The sequence below is a fragment of the Amblyraja radiata genome, chromosome 10 (genome assembly GCF_010909765.2).
Source record: "Amblyraja radiata isolate CabotCenter1 chromosome 10, sAmbRad1.1.pri, whole genome shotgun sequence".
NCBI lineage: Eukaryota > Metazoa > Chordata > Chondrichthyes > Rajiformes > Rajidae > Amblyraja > Amblyraja radiata.
The window spans coordinates 37570036-37586170 of NC_045965.1; the positions used below are offsets into that span (position 1 = coordinate 37570036).

Below are 16135 nucleotides of genomic sequence, written 5' to 3' on the forward strand. Positions count from 1 at the left end.
CAGTTGCTCAGAGAGACGTGACCCTATACTTCATCTTTCAGAGACTGAGTGAGGCACACCACTTCCTGGTTTTATCGTCCCTCCCCCTCCCTCCAGCAGGTGCAGCAGAGAGAATGGTGATTTTGTTTTAAACTTCAAGCCAAAGCTCCCAAGCCACCATTTGCAGTAAGTAGTGCCTTTCAGCTTTAAACCAAAGCTCCCAAGCCACCATTTGCAGTAAGAAGTGCCTTTCAACTTCAAGCCACCATTTGCAGTAAGTAATGCCTTTCAACTACATGCCACCATTGCAGTAAGTAGTGCCTTTCAACTTCAAGCCAAACACCCAATCCACCATTTGCAGTAAGAAGTGCCTTTCAACTTCAAGCCAAATCACCCGCCACCATTTACAGTAGGTAGTGCCTTTCAACTTCAGGCCAAAGCACCCAAGCCACCATTTGCAGTAAATAGTGCCTTTCAACTTCAGGCCAAAGCACCCAAGCCACCATTTGCAGTAAATAGTGCCTTTCAACTTCAAGCAAATCACCCACCACCATTTGCAGTAAGTAGTGCCTTTCAACTTCAAGCCAAAGCACCCAAGCCACCATTTGCAGTAAGTAGTGCCTTTCAACTTCAAGCCAAAGCACCCAAACAACCATTTGCAGGCAGTGCCTTTTTACTTCAAACAAACCATATTTTCATTTTCAAACCACATTAAGGGTATTCACAGTTGTGTAGACATTTGTTCAGTTGCTCAGAGAGACGTGACCCTATACTTCATCTTTCAGAGACTGAGTGAGGCACACCACTTCCTGGTTTTATCGTCCCTCCCCCTCCCTCCAGCAGGTGCAGCAGAGAGAATGGTGATTTTGTTTTAAACTTCAAGCCAAAGCTCCCAAGCCACCATTTGCAGTAAGTAGTGCCTTTCAGCTTTAAACCAAAGCTCCCAAGCCACCATTTGCAGTAAGAAGTGCCTTTCAACTTCAAGCCACCATTTGCAGTAAGTAATGCCTTTCAACTTCATGCCACCATTGCAGTAAGTAGTGCCTTTCAACTTCAAGCCAAACACCCAATCCACCATTTGCAGTAAGAAGTGCCTTTCAACTTCAAGCCAAATCACCCGCCACCATTTACAGTAGGTAATGCCTTTCAACTTCAGGCCAAAGCAACCAAGCCACCATTTGCAGTAAATAGTGCCTTTCAACTTCAGGCCAAAGCACCCAAGCCACCATTTGCAGTAAATAGTGCCTTTCAACTTCAAGCAAATCACCCACCACCATTTGCAGTAAGTAGTGCCTTTCAACTTCAAGCCAAAGCACCCAAGCCACCATTTGCAGTAAGTAGTGCCTTTCAACTTCAAGCCAAAGCACCCAAACAACCATTTGCAGGCAGTGCCTTTTTACTTCAAACAAACCATATTTTCATTTTCAAACCACATTAAGGGTATTCACGGTTGTGTAGACATTTGTTCAGTGTTATTCAAAGCTCAGAGAGATGTGACCCTTGACTTCATCCATCTTGCAGAGATTGAGTGAGGCACACCACTTCCTGGTTTTATAGTCCCTCCCTTTCCCTCCAGCAGGGGCAGCAGAGAGAATGGTGATTTAAAAAAAAACTTTAATATCTCTCTGATTTGTCATCGATGGGAAAGGTCCTCTGCACCCGTAAGGCGGAGGTGGGCTCTGAGCGAGGTGGCCAAAAATGACGGCCGTAGGTAGCGGCGTTCTGTCGGAAATCGCAGCACAGTGGGCCAAAAGCGGTCAAGATCAGAGATTTAGTAATATAGATCAGCATGCAAACAGGCCCTTCGGCCCATTGAGTTCATGCCAACCATTGATCAACCATTCACATTAGTTTTATGTTATCCCACTTTTTTTTATCGATTCCTTACACACTAGGGGCAATTTACAGTGGCCAATTAATCTACAAACCCAGGACTTTGGGATGTGGGAGGAAACTGGAGCACTCAGAGGAAAACCTTGCAGTCACAGGCATAATGTAGAAACTCCACACAGACAGCAACCGAGGTCATGATCGAACCTGGGTCTCTGAGGCAGCAGCTCTACCAGCTGCGCCACTGTGCCGCCCTATTTGACTATGTCACTAAATACAAAACAAAGTCTCAATACCACCCTAAGCAAACAACAGGAGAACAAACCTCTTAATTAAATATTTTTCTTCAATGCACAGATGGCAATCCGGCAATCCAAATTATTTGTCCATTTTAGATCATTAAATGGAATGAGAAAAAAAAATGGGCTCTACAGTAGCCTCTTTGAAAACTAACAACCACTGTAATATAAATGGAAATTTCCGTTGCTCCTTTTGCCAAATGTATTAATATCAGGCAGTAGATGGAATCTCCAATGTCCCCTTCCTGTTTCAGCATAAGAACACATTTTTCTATAAAATACCTATATAACAGAGAGTTATGTAACAGGGCTTGAAACAAAACAGTGGAGGTAAAGCAATAATGTCATGAATCACAACTTACATTTTAAACTCAATTCCACAGTTAGATGGAGCAAACATTGTACATGTAGTATTATATAACTTCAATGTAGATGATTGACAGCTAACCATAACTTTTATTTTATAACCTCAGCCAGTCGCAGAAATGCTATCCAAAACCAATAGCTGTAATGCTTTAACTATTTCTACCTTGGAGTCAATTTAATCTGTCTAAACCAAAAGCTCAACTAAAAATGAAATTCTAGAAGATTCAATATCTAATGTTCCTATAGGGAGTATTGGAGCTACCACTGCAACATGCATGCACTGGAGACTTGAAGCATGAAATAAAGAATACAGAAAAGAAAAAAACTTTCAGAAGCTGCCAGTAATTACATTTCAATGATATTGAGTAACTCTACTTATTTTGTCATTACAAAACAAAAATAATACATAGAAAACGCATCAAGGATATATTACATACTTATTTTGACTATAATTTACTAATCATAAAAAGTTAACGAAAACATTGCTTTATTTTCTAAAAAACTAACTTCCATCTGATGAGCCCCTCATCAATCACAAAGCACTTTCGAAGAACATACAGTGCATTCAGAAAGCATTCAGACCCCTTTTTCCACATTTTGTTACGTTACAGCCTTATTCTAAAATGGATTAAATTCCTCTTTTATTTAATCATCAATTTATACACAATACCCCATGATAAAAAAGCGAAAACAGGTGTTTAGAAATTTTTGCAAAGTAATTAAAAATAAATAACTGAAATATCACATTTACATAAGTATTCAGACCCTTTACTCAATACTTTGTTGAGGCACCTTTGGCAGCGAGTACAGCCTCGTCTTCTTGGGTATGATGCTACAAGCTTGGCAAACCTGTATTTGGGTAATTTCTCCCATTCTTCTCTGCAGATCCTCTGCCAGGTTGGATGGGGAGCGTCGATGCACAACTATTTTCAGGTCCCTCCAGAGATATTCGATCGGGTTCAAGTCCGGGCTCCGGCTGGGCCACTCAAGGACGTTCACAGACTTGTCACGAAGCCACTCCTGCATTGTCTTGGCTGTGTGCTTAGGGTCGTTGTCCTGTTGGAAGGTGAACCTCTGCCCAGCCTGAGGTCTTGAACATTCTGGAGCAGGTTTTCATCAAGGATCTCTCTGTACTTTGCTCCTTTCATCATTCCCTCGATCCTGACTAGTCTCTCAGTTCCTGCCACTGAAAAACATTCCCACAGCATGATGCTGCCACCACCATGCTTCACCGTAGATATGGTATTGGTCAGGTGATGAGCGGTGCTTGGTTTCCTCCAGACGTGACACTTGGTATTCTGGCCAAAGAGTTCAATCTTGTTTCATCAGACTAAAGATTCTTGTTTAGGTGCCTTTTGGCAAACACCAAGCAGACTGTCATGGGCCTTTTACTGAGGAGTGGCTTCCGTCTGGCCACTCTACCATAAAAGCCAGATTGGTGGAATGCTGCAGATACAGTTGTTCTTCTGGAAGTTTCTCCCATCTCCCTAGAGGAACTCTGGAGCTCTGTCAGAGTGACCATCGGTTTCTTGGTCACCCCCGCTGACCAAGGCCATTCTCCCCCGATTGCTCAGTTTGGCCGGGCGGCAAGCTCTATGAAGTTCTTCCACTTAAGAATGGTTTCAAAGTTCTTCCATTTAAGAATGACGGAGGCCTGCAATCTTCTGGACCTACAATGCTGCAGAAATTGTTTTATACCCTTCCCCAGATCTGTGGCTCGACTCAATCCTGCCTAGGAGGTCTACGGACAATTCCTTCGTCATCATGGCTTGGTTTTTGCTCGGACATGCACTACGGGACCTTATATAGACAGGTGTGTGCCTTTCCAAATCATGTACAATCAATTTAATTTACCACTGGTGGTCTCAAATCAAGTTGTAGAAACATCTCAAGGGTAATCAATGGAAACAGGATGCACCGAAGCTCAATTTTGCGTGTCGGAGCAAAGGGTCTGAATACTTATGTAAATGTGATATTTCACTTATTTCTTTTTAATTACTTTGCAAAAATTTCTTGACACCTGTTTTCGCTTTTTTATTATGGGGTATTGTGTGTAGATTGATGATAAAAAAAATGTTTTAATCCATTTTAGAATAAGGCCTTAACGTAACAAAATGTGGAAAAAGTGAAGGGGTCTGAATACTTTCTGAATGCACTGTATCTCTCCCTCCTAATCCCATTCTCCTGCCTACTCCCCAATAACCTCTGACACTCATAATAATCAAGAATCTATCTGTCACTGCATTAAATTTATCCACTGACTTTGCCTCAACAGCCTTCTGTGGCAAAGAATTCCATACATTTTTGATGCTAGAAATACTTTTAATAATATTAATATTATCTCTATCTCTATATAACCAAAAGTCTCCGTCTTGTTTGTGTGTGTGTGCCCACGATGTGTCAATCTGCTTTTCCTATCTTCTTCCAAATGCCAGGCCACAACCTTCCCATTTTCACATATCCTACTCACATTTTTCCCGTTGTGGTGATAAACATCTTCCCGTTGCATTCCCACCTATATTTCCCAAGTTATTAACCCTTTAAATTTAAAAAACAGCCCCAAAAACTCACTGATTTCGTGAAAAAAACCCCGTGTAACGTCACAATGCAATCGCAAGGCAGGATAGGACACTTCGGGAGGGAGGGGCACTCCAGCGCTCGCGGTGAATGAGGAGTGGCGGGGGCTGAAGGGGTCTGAATACTTTCTGAATGCACTGTTTTTATGGATCAGTCCAGAAAGGTGGATTTAATGAAAGGCAAGTGGAAACCAAAGAGCTTCATTGTAATTTGCCAAATGTCCATGGAAATAAATTATTGTCTCTAAATTATGGCTTGCCATTGTTGCAATGTTGATCAGATCATAAAGGAGGCAAAGGATTTAGAAATTAAAAAAATACAGACAGTTAAGCTTTGTTGGCTTGACAATAATTTCATTTATCTTTAGTGACAAATACTGGCATTTGAAATTGTTTATCAGCCTTCGCACTGTGGAGTTACTGCAATAAGCTGCTAATATAGGTCAATCAAATTATTCCATGGATTCACCTGAGCAACCTCTGCCAAAGCTTGAACATACTGACCCACACAAGTTTGAATCTATAACAATTTCTTGCAAAAGAAATGTAATTTCAAAAGATAAGATCAAGTAATCAATATAGGAGCTGTAAAACAGTTCGCCGATCAATTCTTTTTTTTTAAATCGCATTTGTGGCCCATAAATTCAGAACGCTACAATGTTATTTTTTTTAAATGAAGATATATCACATAAACAGCTCACTTTTTTTAGGTCAGAGACATTATGATTAATACAGCATACCCCTTAAATTCTTCCTTTTTTTCATAATCCCTGAAATTGCTGCCATTGATAATGGAGTCCTATTAGAAAAACACATGCTGAGATTTACTCATATTTCCTCTCTCCCCACCCCCACACCCCCAGGCAATCCCAAAAGGATCAAGGAGGACTTCCTTCCTCTCTAGCTTGGAGGATTTTAAAATGCTTGATAAGGTCAGTGTTGGAGCTGTGATTTGGGCCAAGCTGGAGCAGGTGATGTTTGACTGGATGGGAAAATGGGTAATTTTGGAATCAGTGCCCCTTCCACCTTTTACGCTGAGCTTCTGCATGTTCCAGAGTAAGGGATTTGGGATTATCAGTACTATTAGAACATGGAACAGTACAACTCACGAAGAGGTCCTTGGACCACAATGTCCAAGCTGACAAATTTGTTGATTTAAACTAAATTTAAATTTTTGAATGCCCCTTCTCCATTTTGAATTGTCATTGGCTAAGGATTCCCAGCTGTCAGTGGGAATACTGTACTTTTTTAAAAGGAGACTTTGGGAACACCTTTGAACTATGCCTTTTGTCTGCATAATTATCTCTTGCCAGGGCAAAGTTTAGAGCAGAATGACTGTTTTAGAAGTCAGGTATCAGGCATGCAATCGATGTGGTCTGCCCGTCAGAGTCAGCTGACTGTAATTAGGACCTCAATTCCAGGGATGTTGCATGAAAGAAGTCACTGATATTGGCTCATCTAGTCAGCGGATTTGGAGTATTTTGTAGTGCATCTTCATACAGCTAAAGGCATCGGGAGGCGAAAGATACCTGCCTAAATTGAGAATTGGCTCCCAAAATATGGGAAATGGTTGACGAGGTTTGCTGTCAGAGCCCTCCTCATGTCGTGCTCGGACACCGAGAATGTGTGCACATCCCCAGCAGTGGAACTCCCGCCAGCCTCGCTAGCCGTCGCGCTGACGATGTCGTTGTTAGCCGGCGAGTTAGGGGTGTTATTGCTGCCTCAATTCGTGCGTAAAAAGTGTTCAGGTCATCAGCTAAGGTGGTCCCGTTTGAGGGGGGGCTGCTCTGTTAGTTAGTTATAGTCCGTAGCCCCTGCCAAAGGCGTCTGGTGACCCGCTACGTATCCATTCTGTCCCCTGTACCTCCTTTTTGCGTCCTTCACCGCCCTGCGCAGTCTGTAGGACTCTGCCTTGTAGTCATCCATATTACCGGATGCCAGGCCGGAGTTATAATCAGCGGTGTGAGCATTCAAACAACGCGAATGGACCTGCCCACCCTGGGTTTTTGCAACACTCAATGCAAAGACAATGCATCAATCAGGTATCAATTCACATATAATCGGCATTGTTAGTAAAGCTGTAATTTGCAATAATAATGTGTTTGGAAAGTGTCAATGCTTTTTTAGCAATGTATTTAGCAGACCAAAATTATCAAGAAGTGATTGCCAAAATTGTCCAAGGGAATTTCAACCGATGTACTGCTAAGCATAACAGTTGTCTACTGTACGATACAGAACCTGAAGACAGAAATGGTGAGATTTAACAAAGAAATTATGGACTTATGCCACTCCCTTGGGAAGATATTCAAGACACATACCTATTTCTGCCATGGCACGGTATTTTTCTCCTTAATCCAAATAGCTTCTAAATGCTATAATAACTTCAGTTTACACCCATCCCCATTCAGTTAAATTCATCAAAATAAACTGGCAAATATCACTAGGAAACATAATCGCGGAACCCACTATATTCTCTTTTAACCAATTTATGTTTTGGCTGTTGAAGAATTTTTACTGCATAGTTTAAAAAAAAACAGAAATCAAGATGCTATCACTGAAGTCTTCCCACAAGTATTCAATTGCATCAAGCTGGGAACAGATAATCATATTTGGCCTTGTCATTAACACTCGTGCCCTGAGTATGAAATAAAAAGGGTCAATACCCACAATTATGTCTTTCAAGATGTTTAGAGCATCTTTAAAACTAGGTTACGACTCTGGCCTATATCAAAAGCTTAATCTGAAACTACGTCTTTTAATTCTGGATAATATGCACCATGCTAGTGAATCCTCATCGTGCGCAATTTGTTAAATTTCCCAGCGTGATCTGTGCAATTGGAGATTGACGTTAAGTCTGACCCAGAAATGTGATTGCAGATTTACTCTTCTCAATTGTATTTGCATAAAAAAAACATTATTTTGGAGCAAAAATACACTTCTTAAATCATCTCAAGATCACTTTGAAAATATGACCTGGTAGCTCCCTTCAGGAAATGCATTTGCACCAATGACGTTTTTAACATTGGAAGCTTACCACTGACGTCACTGCTCACGTCTTTGAGGATCATGTCAGCCACTGGCTACTCCCAACATACCATATTTTCAGTACATTGGAGTTGTACAATTTAAAGTGCCATCTCACTTCTGCTGGTTGCTGATTACTTAATTAGAAACCCGCTCCTAATCACCACAACGTCCACTGAATTCTACCATTATCTGGATATTTGCAAACTCCTTTCAATAGATGTTTGTATTATAATTCCTTTGGTTCTGCTTCAGGGCAGCTGGCGCAAGTACAGTCGGTGAATGATGGGAGGCTGCAGAAAATGCCAGCACTTGCAGACAATATCCCAATGACCACCAGGAACCCACACTCCTATCCTCATTCACACACAGGGAGCATCTCTGGAGAACATGGATAGGCAATGTTTCGGGTCAGGATACTTCTTGAGACAGTTGCCTAAATCAGAATAGTCACCTATCCATGTCTTTGAGATGCTGCCTGACCCACTGAGTTACTCCAGAACTGTGTTCTACACAGAAATCCAGCATCTGCAGTTCCTTGTGTTTCCTCTCTTATTTCCTCCTTTGGATAGATGACCTTCATTTATTTTTAAAAATCACATACATTTTCTCAAGTAATATTCCCAGCCACATCCAATGATTATGCCACTGTATCCTCCAACTGAATGCAATATGGAGATTGCACTCAATACTTTGAAAATAGTGAAATTACATTCACATACTAAACAAACTCATGTTCACACAAATAGAAAATATGTATAAATTAGTAAAAGATAGAATGAACAATACCTCTCTCGAAGAGATAATCGCTTTAAAACAGGGCTTTGTTTCTGGAAATAGGACGATGTTAAACAGTTCATTACTGTGGCAGGAGAGGGTTGTCTGCCAACTGGTCGTGACATAATATGCGCATCAGTTTCTCCATAAAAATCATCTTGATCTTTCTCACGAGGCTTTTTGATGGCCTGGAAAATAATAAAATGGCTGTGATTATTATCACTCAAAATACATAAAGGAATCTTTGACAGTGGCAAATTGTCTATAGAAATGCCATTGTATCTCAATTTAACAGAAGCTTCAAATGATTATCTGAATAGCAAAAGAACTGTAAAACAGCAGTCCTATTTCACTAACTAATTACCAATTTTTTGATTAATATTATCAGAATTTTAGTTTTCAAATTCTGAATCCATTTTAGTGATTGATGCTACCCAAACAGTAGTAGACCTAGTTCAGTTTAGCCTTGGCTGATTATACCATATAAGGCTCTTGAAATATATCAGCATATTCTCCATCTTAATGTTAATGGTGTCATGGGAAATGTGTGAGTACATAAATGAAACATTTGCATCTAATGTAACTTATTTTCAATCCAATTCAAGCATTATGCATGCACATATGCAAAATATTGGAGTCACACATTCATGCAATTACCTTAAATAACCTAATCATGAACACATTTCAACACAAGATCAAAAAATGAAAATCCAACACTAGAAAAACAGATAACAAATGACAAGTAAGGACATATAAAACAAAATGAATACAAATATTTTCAAACAATTTAGAAATATTCTTCAAAAGTCATGGTGACTGAGAAAATATTGCCAGACATTAAATTTCTGTATTACAAAAAAAATGTATTTTATACATGTTATTGTTTTCAGTCAAGAGACAAGCAATTGAGAAATGAGATTCTGGAATTTGAGGCTTAGCATTGTCAGGTGCAACATCTGTACACAAAAGAACACAAAATTGACCACCTCAAACTATGCATAATGACAAGAATAGTCACTTGCAGAAATAATGAACATGAATAGGACAGGTTTAGAGGGATATGGGCCAAACGCAGGCAAGTAGGACTAGCGTAAATGGGATATGTTGGTCGGTGTGGCAAGTTGGGGCGAAGGGCCTGTTTCCACACCGTATGACTCTCTATTTCCATTTTCTTGAGCTACCTCCCCTGGAAAAGCACAAGATGGGTCATTCTAATAAAGGGATTATGTACATAGCAAATATAGCATGCTCCATAGGTGAACAACAAAACAAAACCTGTGAGAAGTGCATTTAACTGCAGCTCCTGGCTGACTGCATCGATCGATCAGCTGGAGCTGCAGTTGGACATAAGGGAATCCATGATGTTGACAGCATCATTGATAGCAGTTTCATCTCGGGTCCATATGACAAGTAGTGGTGTAACTGCCAGGAAATGGAGAAAGGGAGAGCAGGGAGTGCTGGATACCTGTTTCCATTCTGCTCACTAAAAAGTGACTGGGCAGACTTGCTTGTGGATTTCTCCCACCATCTCTGACCACTCCAGTCAGTCCATTCCTTTATTCCCTCCAACACCTGCCCCCCCTCCCCCCCAAATACTCATCTTCCATTCTCGATTCCTATATTTCTTTTTATCCTGTCTTTTGCATTGTTCCTTTTGCTCTATCCCCTTTCACCCATATCCATTCCTCCCCATTACATCACTTTTTTACTTATAGCTTTCTTCCCACTCTTAGTCTGAAACACACTCTATTAGTCTGAAACTGCCCCCATGAAGATCAACAGTCATCTTTGTGTATGGGCACAGAAGATGGGTGAGATGTTAAATTATTATTTCGTGCTGGTATTTACCATAAAGACATGGATGCTAGGACACTTGGGCTAGTGATGTCTTGAAATGAGTCCACATTTCAGAAGAGGGGATGCTGGAGGTATTAAACACATAAAGCTAGATAAATTCCTGGGACCAGATCAAATATATCCTGGGACATTGTGGGAAGCTAGGGAAACTGAAGAAACTGCAAGACCACTGGCAGAAATATTGATATCATCGACTGCCATGTGTGAAGTGCCAGACATCTATAGGGTAGCAAATGTTGTGCCTTAAGAAAGACTGCAAGGGAAAGCTTGGGAACTACAGATCGATGAGCCTAACATCAGTGGTGAGCAAGTTTTTGGAGGAGATTTTGGAGGAGATTCTGCAACAGGATCTACTGTACCTGCACTTATAAAGGCAATGACTGATAAGGGATAGTCACAATGGCTTTGTGTGTTGGAAATCGTGTTACCAATTTTGAATAGTTTTGAAGAGTAGATTGATGAGGGCGGTGTTGTCGACAATGTCTATAAGGACTTTACCAAAACCTTTGACATGGTAGGCTAGTTGGAAAGATCATATGAGATCTATGATGAACTAGCCAATTTGATGCAAAATTAAGTTGAAGGTGGTCAAGAGTCAAGAGAGTTTTCTTGTCATGTGTCCCAGATAGGACAATGAAATTCTTACTTGCTGCAGCACAACAGAATATGTAAACATAATACAGAACGGGAGATAAAGTAGCTTTTCCTGAACCTGGATGGTACAGATTTCAGGCTCCTGTACCTTCTTCCCGATGGCAACAGAGAGATGAGTGTGTGGCCAGGATGGTGTGGGAAGCCTTTTTGAGGCAGCGATTGCGATAGATCCCTTTGATGGTAGGGAGGTCAGAGCCGGTGATGGACTGGGCAGTGGTCACAACTTTCTGCATTCTTTTCTGCTCCTGGACGTTCAAGTTGCAGTACCAGGCCTCCTTGACATACAGACTCTCTGTAAGCTTCTCAGGAAGTAGAGGTGCTGATGTGCCTTCTTTATAATTGCATCAGTGTGCTGGGACCAGGATAGATCTTCGGAAATATGCACGCCCAGGAATTTGAAGTTTTTGACCCTTTTCCACCATATATTACCATTTGATATAAATGGGATTGTGGGTCCCTATCCTACCCCTTTCAAAGTCCACAATCAATTCCTTGGTTTTGCTGGTGATGAGAGCCAGGTTATTGTGCTGGCACCATTTGGTCAATCGGTTGATCTCACTTCTATACTCTGACTCATCACCATCTGTGATTCGTCCAACAACAGTGGTGTCGTCGGCAAACTTGATGATGGAGTTCGCACTATGTCTGGCTACACAGTCATGAGTATAGAGTGAGTACAGCAGGGGGCTGAGCACGCAACCTTGAGATGCTCCCGTGCTGATTGTTATTGACGATTACATATTTCAACCAATATGGACAGACTGTGATCTGTGGATGAGGAAGTCGAGGATCCAATTGCAGAGGGATGTGCAGAGACCCAGATCCATGAGCTTGGTAACCAGCTTTTCTTTTTTTTTTTCTTTTTTTTTTTTTTTTTTAAATCAAAAATATTTATTCAAATATTAAAATTGTATTTACAATACAATAAAACAAAACACCACCATAATACAAGATGAACAAATATGTAAGCAACTGCTAAACAACTATATTACAATCCTTGTCAAGGATACATTCAACCCCCCTCGGTGCCCAGCGGTCGCGGAACTCCCTCCCTTTCCATCCGCACCCGGGCACGGACGTAACCCCGGAAAAGGGGCAGGCAGCCGGCTCGGGTAGAGCCCTCCACTGTCTGGCGCCTTGACTCACGGATGGCCAGCTTGGCCAGGCCCAGGAGCAACCCAACCAGGACATCTTCAGCCCTACCCTCTCCCCTACGCACAGGGTGTCCAAAGATGAGGATGGTGGGTGAGAAATGCAGCCAGAAGGCAAGGAGCAGCCCCTTTAGGTATTGAAACAGTGGCTGCAGCCTCACGCACTCCATGTACACGTGGTACACAGTCTCTTCCAGCCCGCAAAAGTGGCAGGCGGCTGGCGAGTCTGTGAACCGCGAGAGAAACAGGTTGCAGGGAACACCTCGGTGCAATACCCTCCACCCCAGGTCCCCAATGTAGAGGGGGAGAATCCCTGCGTAGAGGGACCCCTGGTAACCAGCTTGGAGGGGATGATGATATTGAACGCTGAGCTGTAGTCTATGAACAACAGCCTGACATACAGGCTGCCAACATCATCAAGGGACGACAGATGGCACAATGGGCTAAGTGTTCGGCTGGCAACCGGAAGGTAGCTGGTTCGAATCCCGCTTGGAGTGCATACTGTCGTTGTGTCCTTGGGCAAGACACTTCACCCACCTTTGCCTGTGTGTGTCCTTGGGCAAGACACTTCACCCATCTTTGCCTGTGTGTGTGAATGTAATTATGTGAAGCACTTTGGGGTCAATGCAAGTTGACTAAAAATGTGCTATATAAATAAAGAAATTTAATTTAATTTAAAAAGGACCCACACCATCGTGGCCACACGCTCATCTCTCCGCTGCCATCAGGTAGAAGGTACAGGGGCCTGAAATCTGGTACATCAAGGTTCAGAAACTGGTTCTTTCCCACCGCCATCAGGCTATTAAACTCGCCATCAAACAAACTCTGAACTATAACAGCCTATTGCACTTTATCTGTTTATTTATGTGTATATATATGGTCTATGCTATATAGACACACTGAACTGTTCTGTATTTATGCTTACAATACTCTGTTGTGCTGCAGTAAGCAAGAATTTCATTGTCCTATCTGGGACACATGACAATAAACTCTCTTGACTTGACTTGACATATGAGTTTTTGTTGTCCAAGTGCTCCAGAGCGGAGTGGAGAGCCAGTGAGATTGCATCCACCGTTGACCTGTTGTGGCGGTAAGCGAACAAGGGAACAACAAATGTGGTAGAGGGTTGTTTTTGAGGCCTGTAACAAGTGTTGTACCACAGGGATTGGTGCTAACGCCATTATTGTTCATAATTTATATAAACGATTTGGATGTGAATTTCGGTGTGAAGATTGGTAAGTTTCGATGACACTAAAATTGATGGTACGGTGGCCAGTGAAGAAGGCAATCTATGATTAGGAGAAGATTATCTATGATCTGATGACAACAGTTTCTAGATCAACTAGGCCAATGGACCAAGTTGCCATTTAATTCAGATAAATGCAAAGTACTGCATTTTGGTAGGGCAAACCAGGGCAGGACTTGCTCATTAACTGGTAGGGTCCTGTGAAATATTGTAGAACAACAGAGAGATCAAGGGATGAAAGTACACAGAGCCATGAAGATGGTGACAAATGTGGACATGGTGGCAAAGACAGCATTTGGCGCACTTGCCTTTAATCGGTCAGGATATTGAATACGGGAGTTTGGACATCATGTTGCAACTATACAAAATGATGGTAAGATCACAGTTGGAGTACTATACAACATGCTTTGCTACATGCTTTGGAAAATGTATAAAGGAGATTTGCAAGGATGTTTCAAGGTCTAGAGGATTTAATCTGTAAAATAAACTAGCAGGCTGGGTCTTATTTCCCTGGACTGTAGGCTGAGGAATTACCATATAGTGGCATATAAAATCACAAGGAGGATAAAGTTCTTTTCCCCAAGGTAAGGGAGTCAAAAACTGAATGGCATAGATTTAAGGACGCGAGAAGCAATATTTTTACACGGATGGTGGAGCATACTTGAAAGGAGCTGCCAGAGGAAGTGGTGGTGACAGGTACAATTCAGACATTTAAAAGACACTTTGGCAAGTATATAGATTGGGAAGGTTTGGATGGATATGGATTAGGTGCAAGGCAAGTGAGACTAGCTTAGTCAACTTAGTCAGCATGAACAAGACGAAGGGACAATTTTCATGCAATGTAGCTAAATGACATAAGAAACGATGAATATAAATAGAATTAAACTGAAACAAACATAACAGATTTTTTGTTTGGAGGAGGCCTCAAATAAAATATCCATATATAAACATTTCTAATGAAGCAGATGTTTCTTATCCACATTCAGTACAGTTGAAGAGATAATTAATATAAAGATGAAAATTAATTGACATTTCAGTTTTTCATGACCTTCAATATTAAACTAACACAGGCTCACGTACCACAAACTAATCAATCGTGACTAATTATGTGCAGTTTTCTGGAAAAATTAAAAAAAAATTACATTTACTGAAGTCTTGTTGGGTCTGTAGCTTCCGCATAGTGATGGATCTGAAAAACAAATATATAATGACTGCCAATTCTTCCAAACAAACTCCATGAGCCGAATATTGTGTCATTCCCATTGTTAGAAGAATCGACTCTCTCTCTCTCTCTCTCTCTCTCTCTCTCTCTCTCTCTCTCTTTCTAAAATTCTCATCTTGTTTGAATGTCTGTCTGCATAAGTGAGCTCAAGGAACTACGCCGAAACGGTACACAATAGCGCATACATTTTTGCACCATCTTACTCACCTTTGACCCGTGGTCATTCGTATAAATTTCCGTACACATCGATGTTATCTTTCACAACAACATTTACATCTTTAAACTTAAAATGTCAATATTTGAGAAAAATATCTTCACTCTCCAGCTATATCTTCAGCTACGACTTCACAATGCTACATTGTTGCATCTCGGCACAGTCAGTCCAGCCAGGCTGCAAGCACCAGAAAGTGCTGTTGCTATCCCTTTTTTTAAATTTCTGGCAGCATGGATGCCAGCACTAGAAAGTGCTGTTGCTATTCCTTTTTTTGGAGGGAAGGTGCATTAAAAAAAATATTGTAAAGGCACAGTACACTGAATTTTGAATAATGCGAACCAAGCAGCCCCTGCACAGTTGGGGGCTATGGGTGAGTGGTGGAACATTGAGTTGGGGGAACGGGTAGTTTTGGGGAAACGTTGTGGAATATTGCCTTGGGGAAAGTGGGGGAAGTGAGGAGGGAGAGTGGGGGAGATAAGGGAATAGAGGGAGAGGAGGGGGGAATGGGGGATAGAAACATAGAAACATAGAAAATAGGTGCAGGAGTAGGCCATTCAGCCCTTCGAGCCATTCAATATGATCATGGCTGATCATCCAACTCAGTATCCTGTACCTGCCTTCTCTCCATACCCCCTGATACCTTTTGCCACAAGGGCCATAACTATCTCCCTCTTAAATATAGCCAATGAACTGGCCTCAACTACCTTCTGTGGCAGAGAATTCCAGAGATTCACCACTCTCTGTGTGAAAAATGTTTTTCTCATCTCGGTCCTAAAAGATTTCCCCTTACCCTTAAACTGTGACCCCTTGTTCTGGACTTCCCCAACATCGGGAACAATCTTCCTGCATCTAGCCTGTCCAACCCCTTAATAATGTTGTAAGTTTCTATAAGATCCCCCCTCAATCTTCTAAATTCTAGCGAGTACAAGCCGAGTCTATC

The 16135-nt window shown here is 41.5% G+C and overlaps 1 protein-coding gene across 3 annotated transcripts in view; it reads right to left on the bottom strand.

Moving 5' to 3' along the window:
- Positions 1-16135, bottom strand: part of spata6 (spermatogenesis associated 6) — an 83454-nt gene that overhangs the window by 24425 nt on the left and 42894 nt on the right. For 2 of the 3 annotated variants that reach the window (XM_033028561.1, XM_033028563.1), the window contains 2 exons: positions 14902-14948; positions 8864-9039 (listed from right to left, as the gene is read on the bottom strand). In XM_033028561.1, coding sequence (XP_032884452.1) covers positions 8864-9039; positions 14902-14948 — 223 coding nt within the window. The remainder of the gene's footprint in view (positions 1-8863; positions 9040-14901; positions 14949-16135) is intronic. The other variant, XM_033028562.1, reaches the window with a different exon arrangement.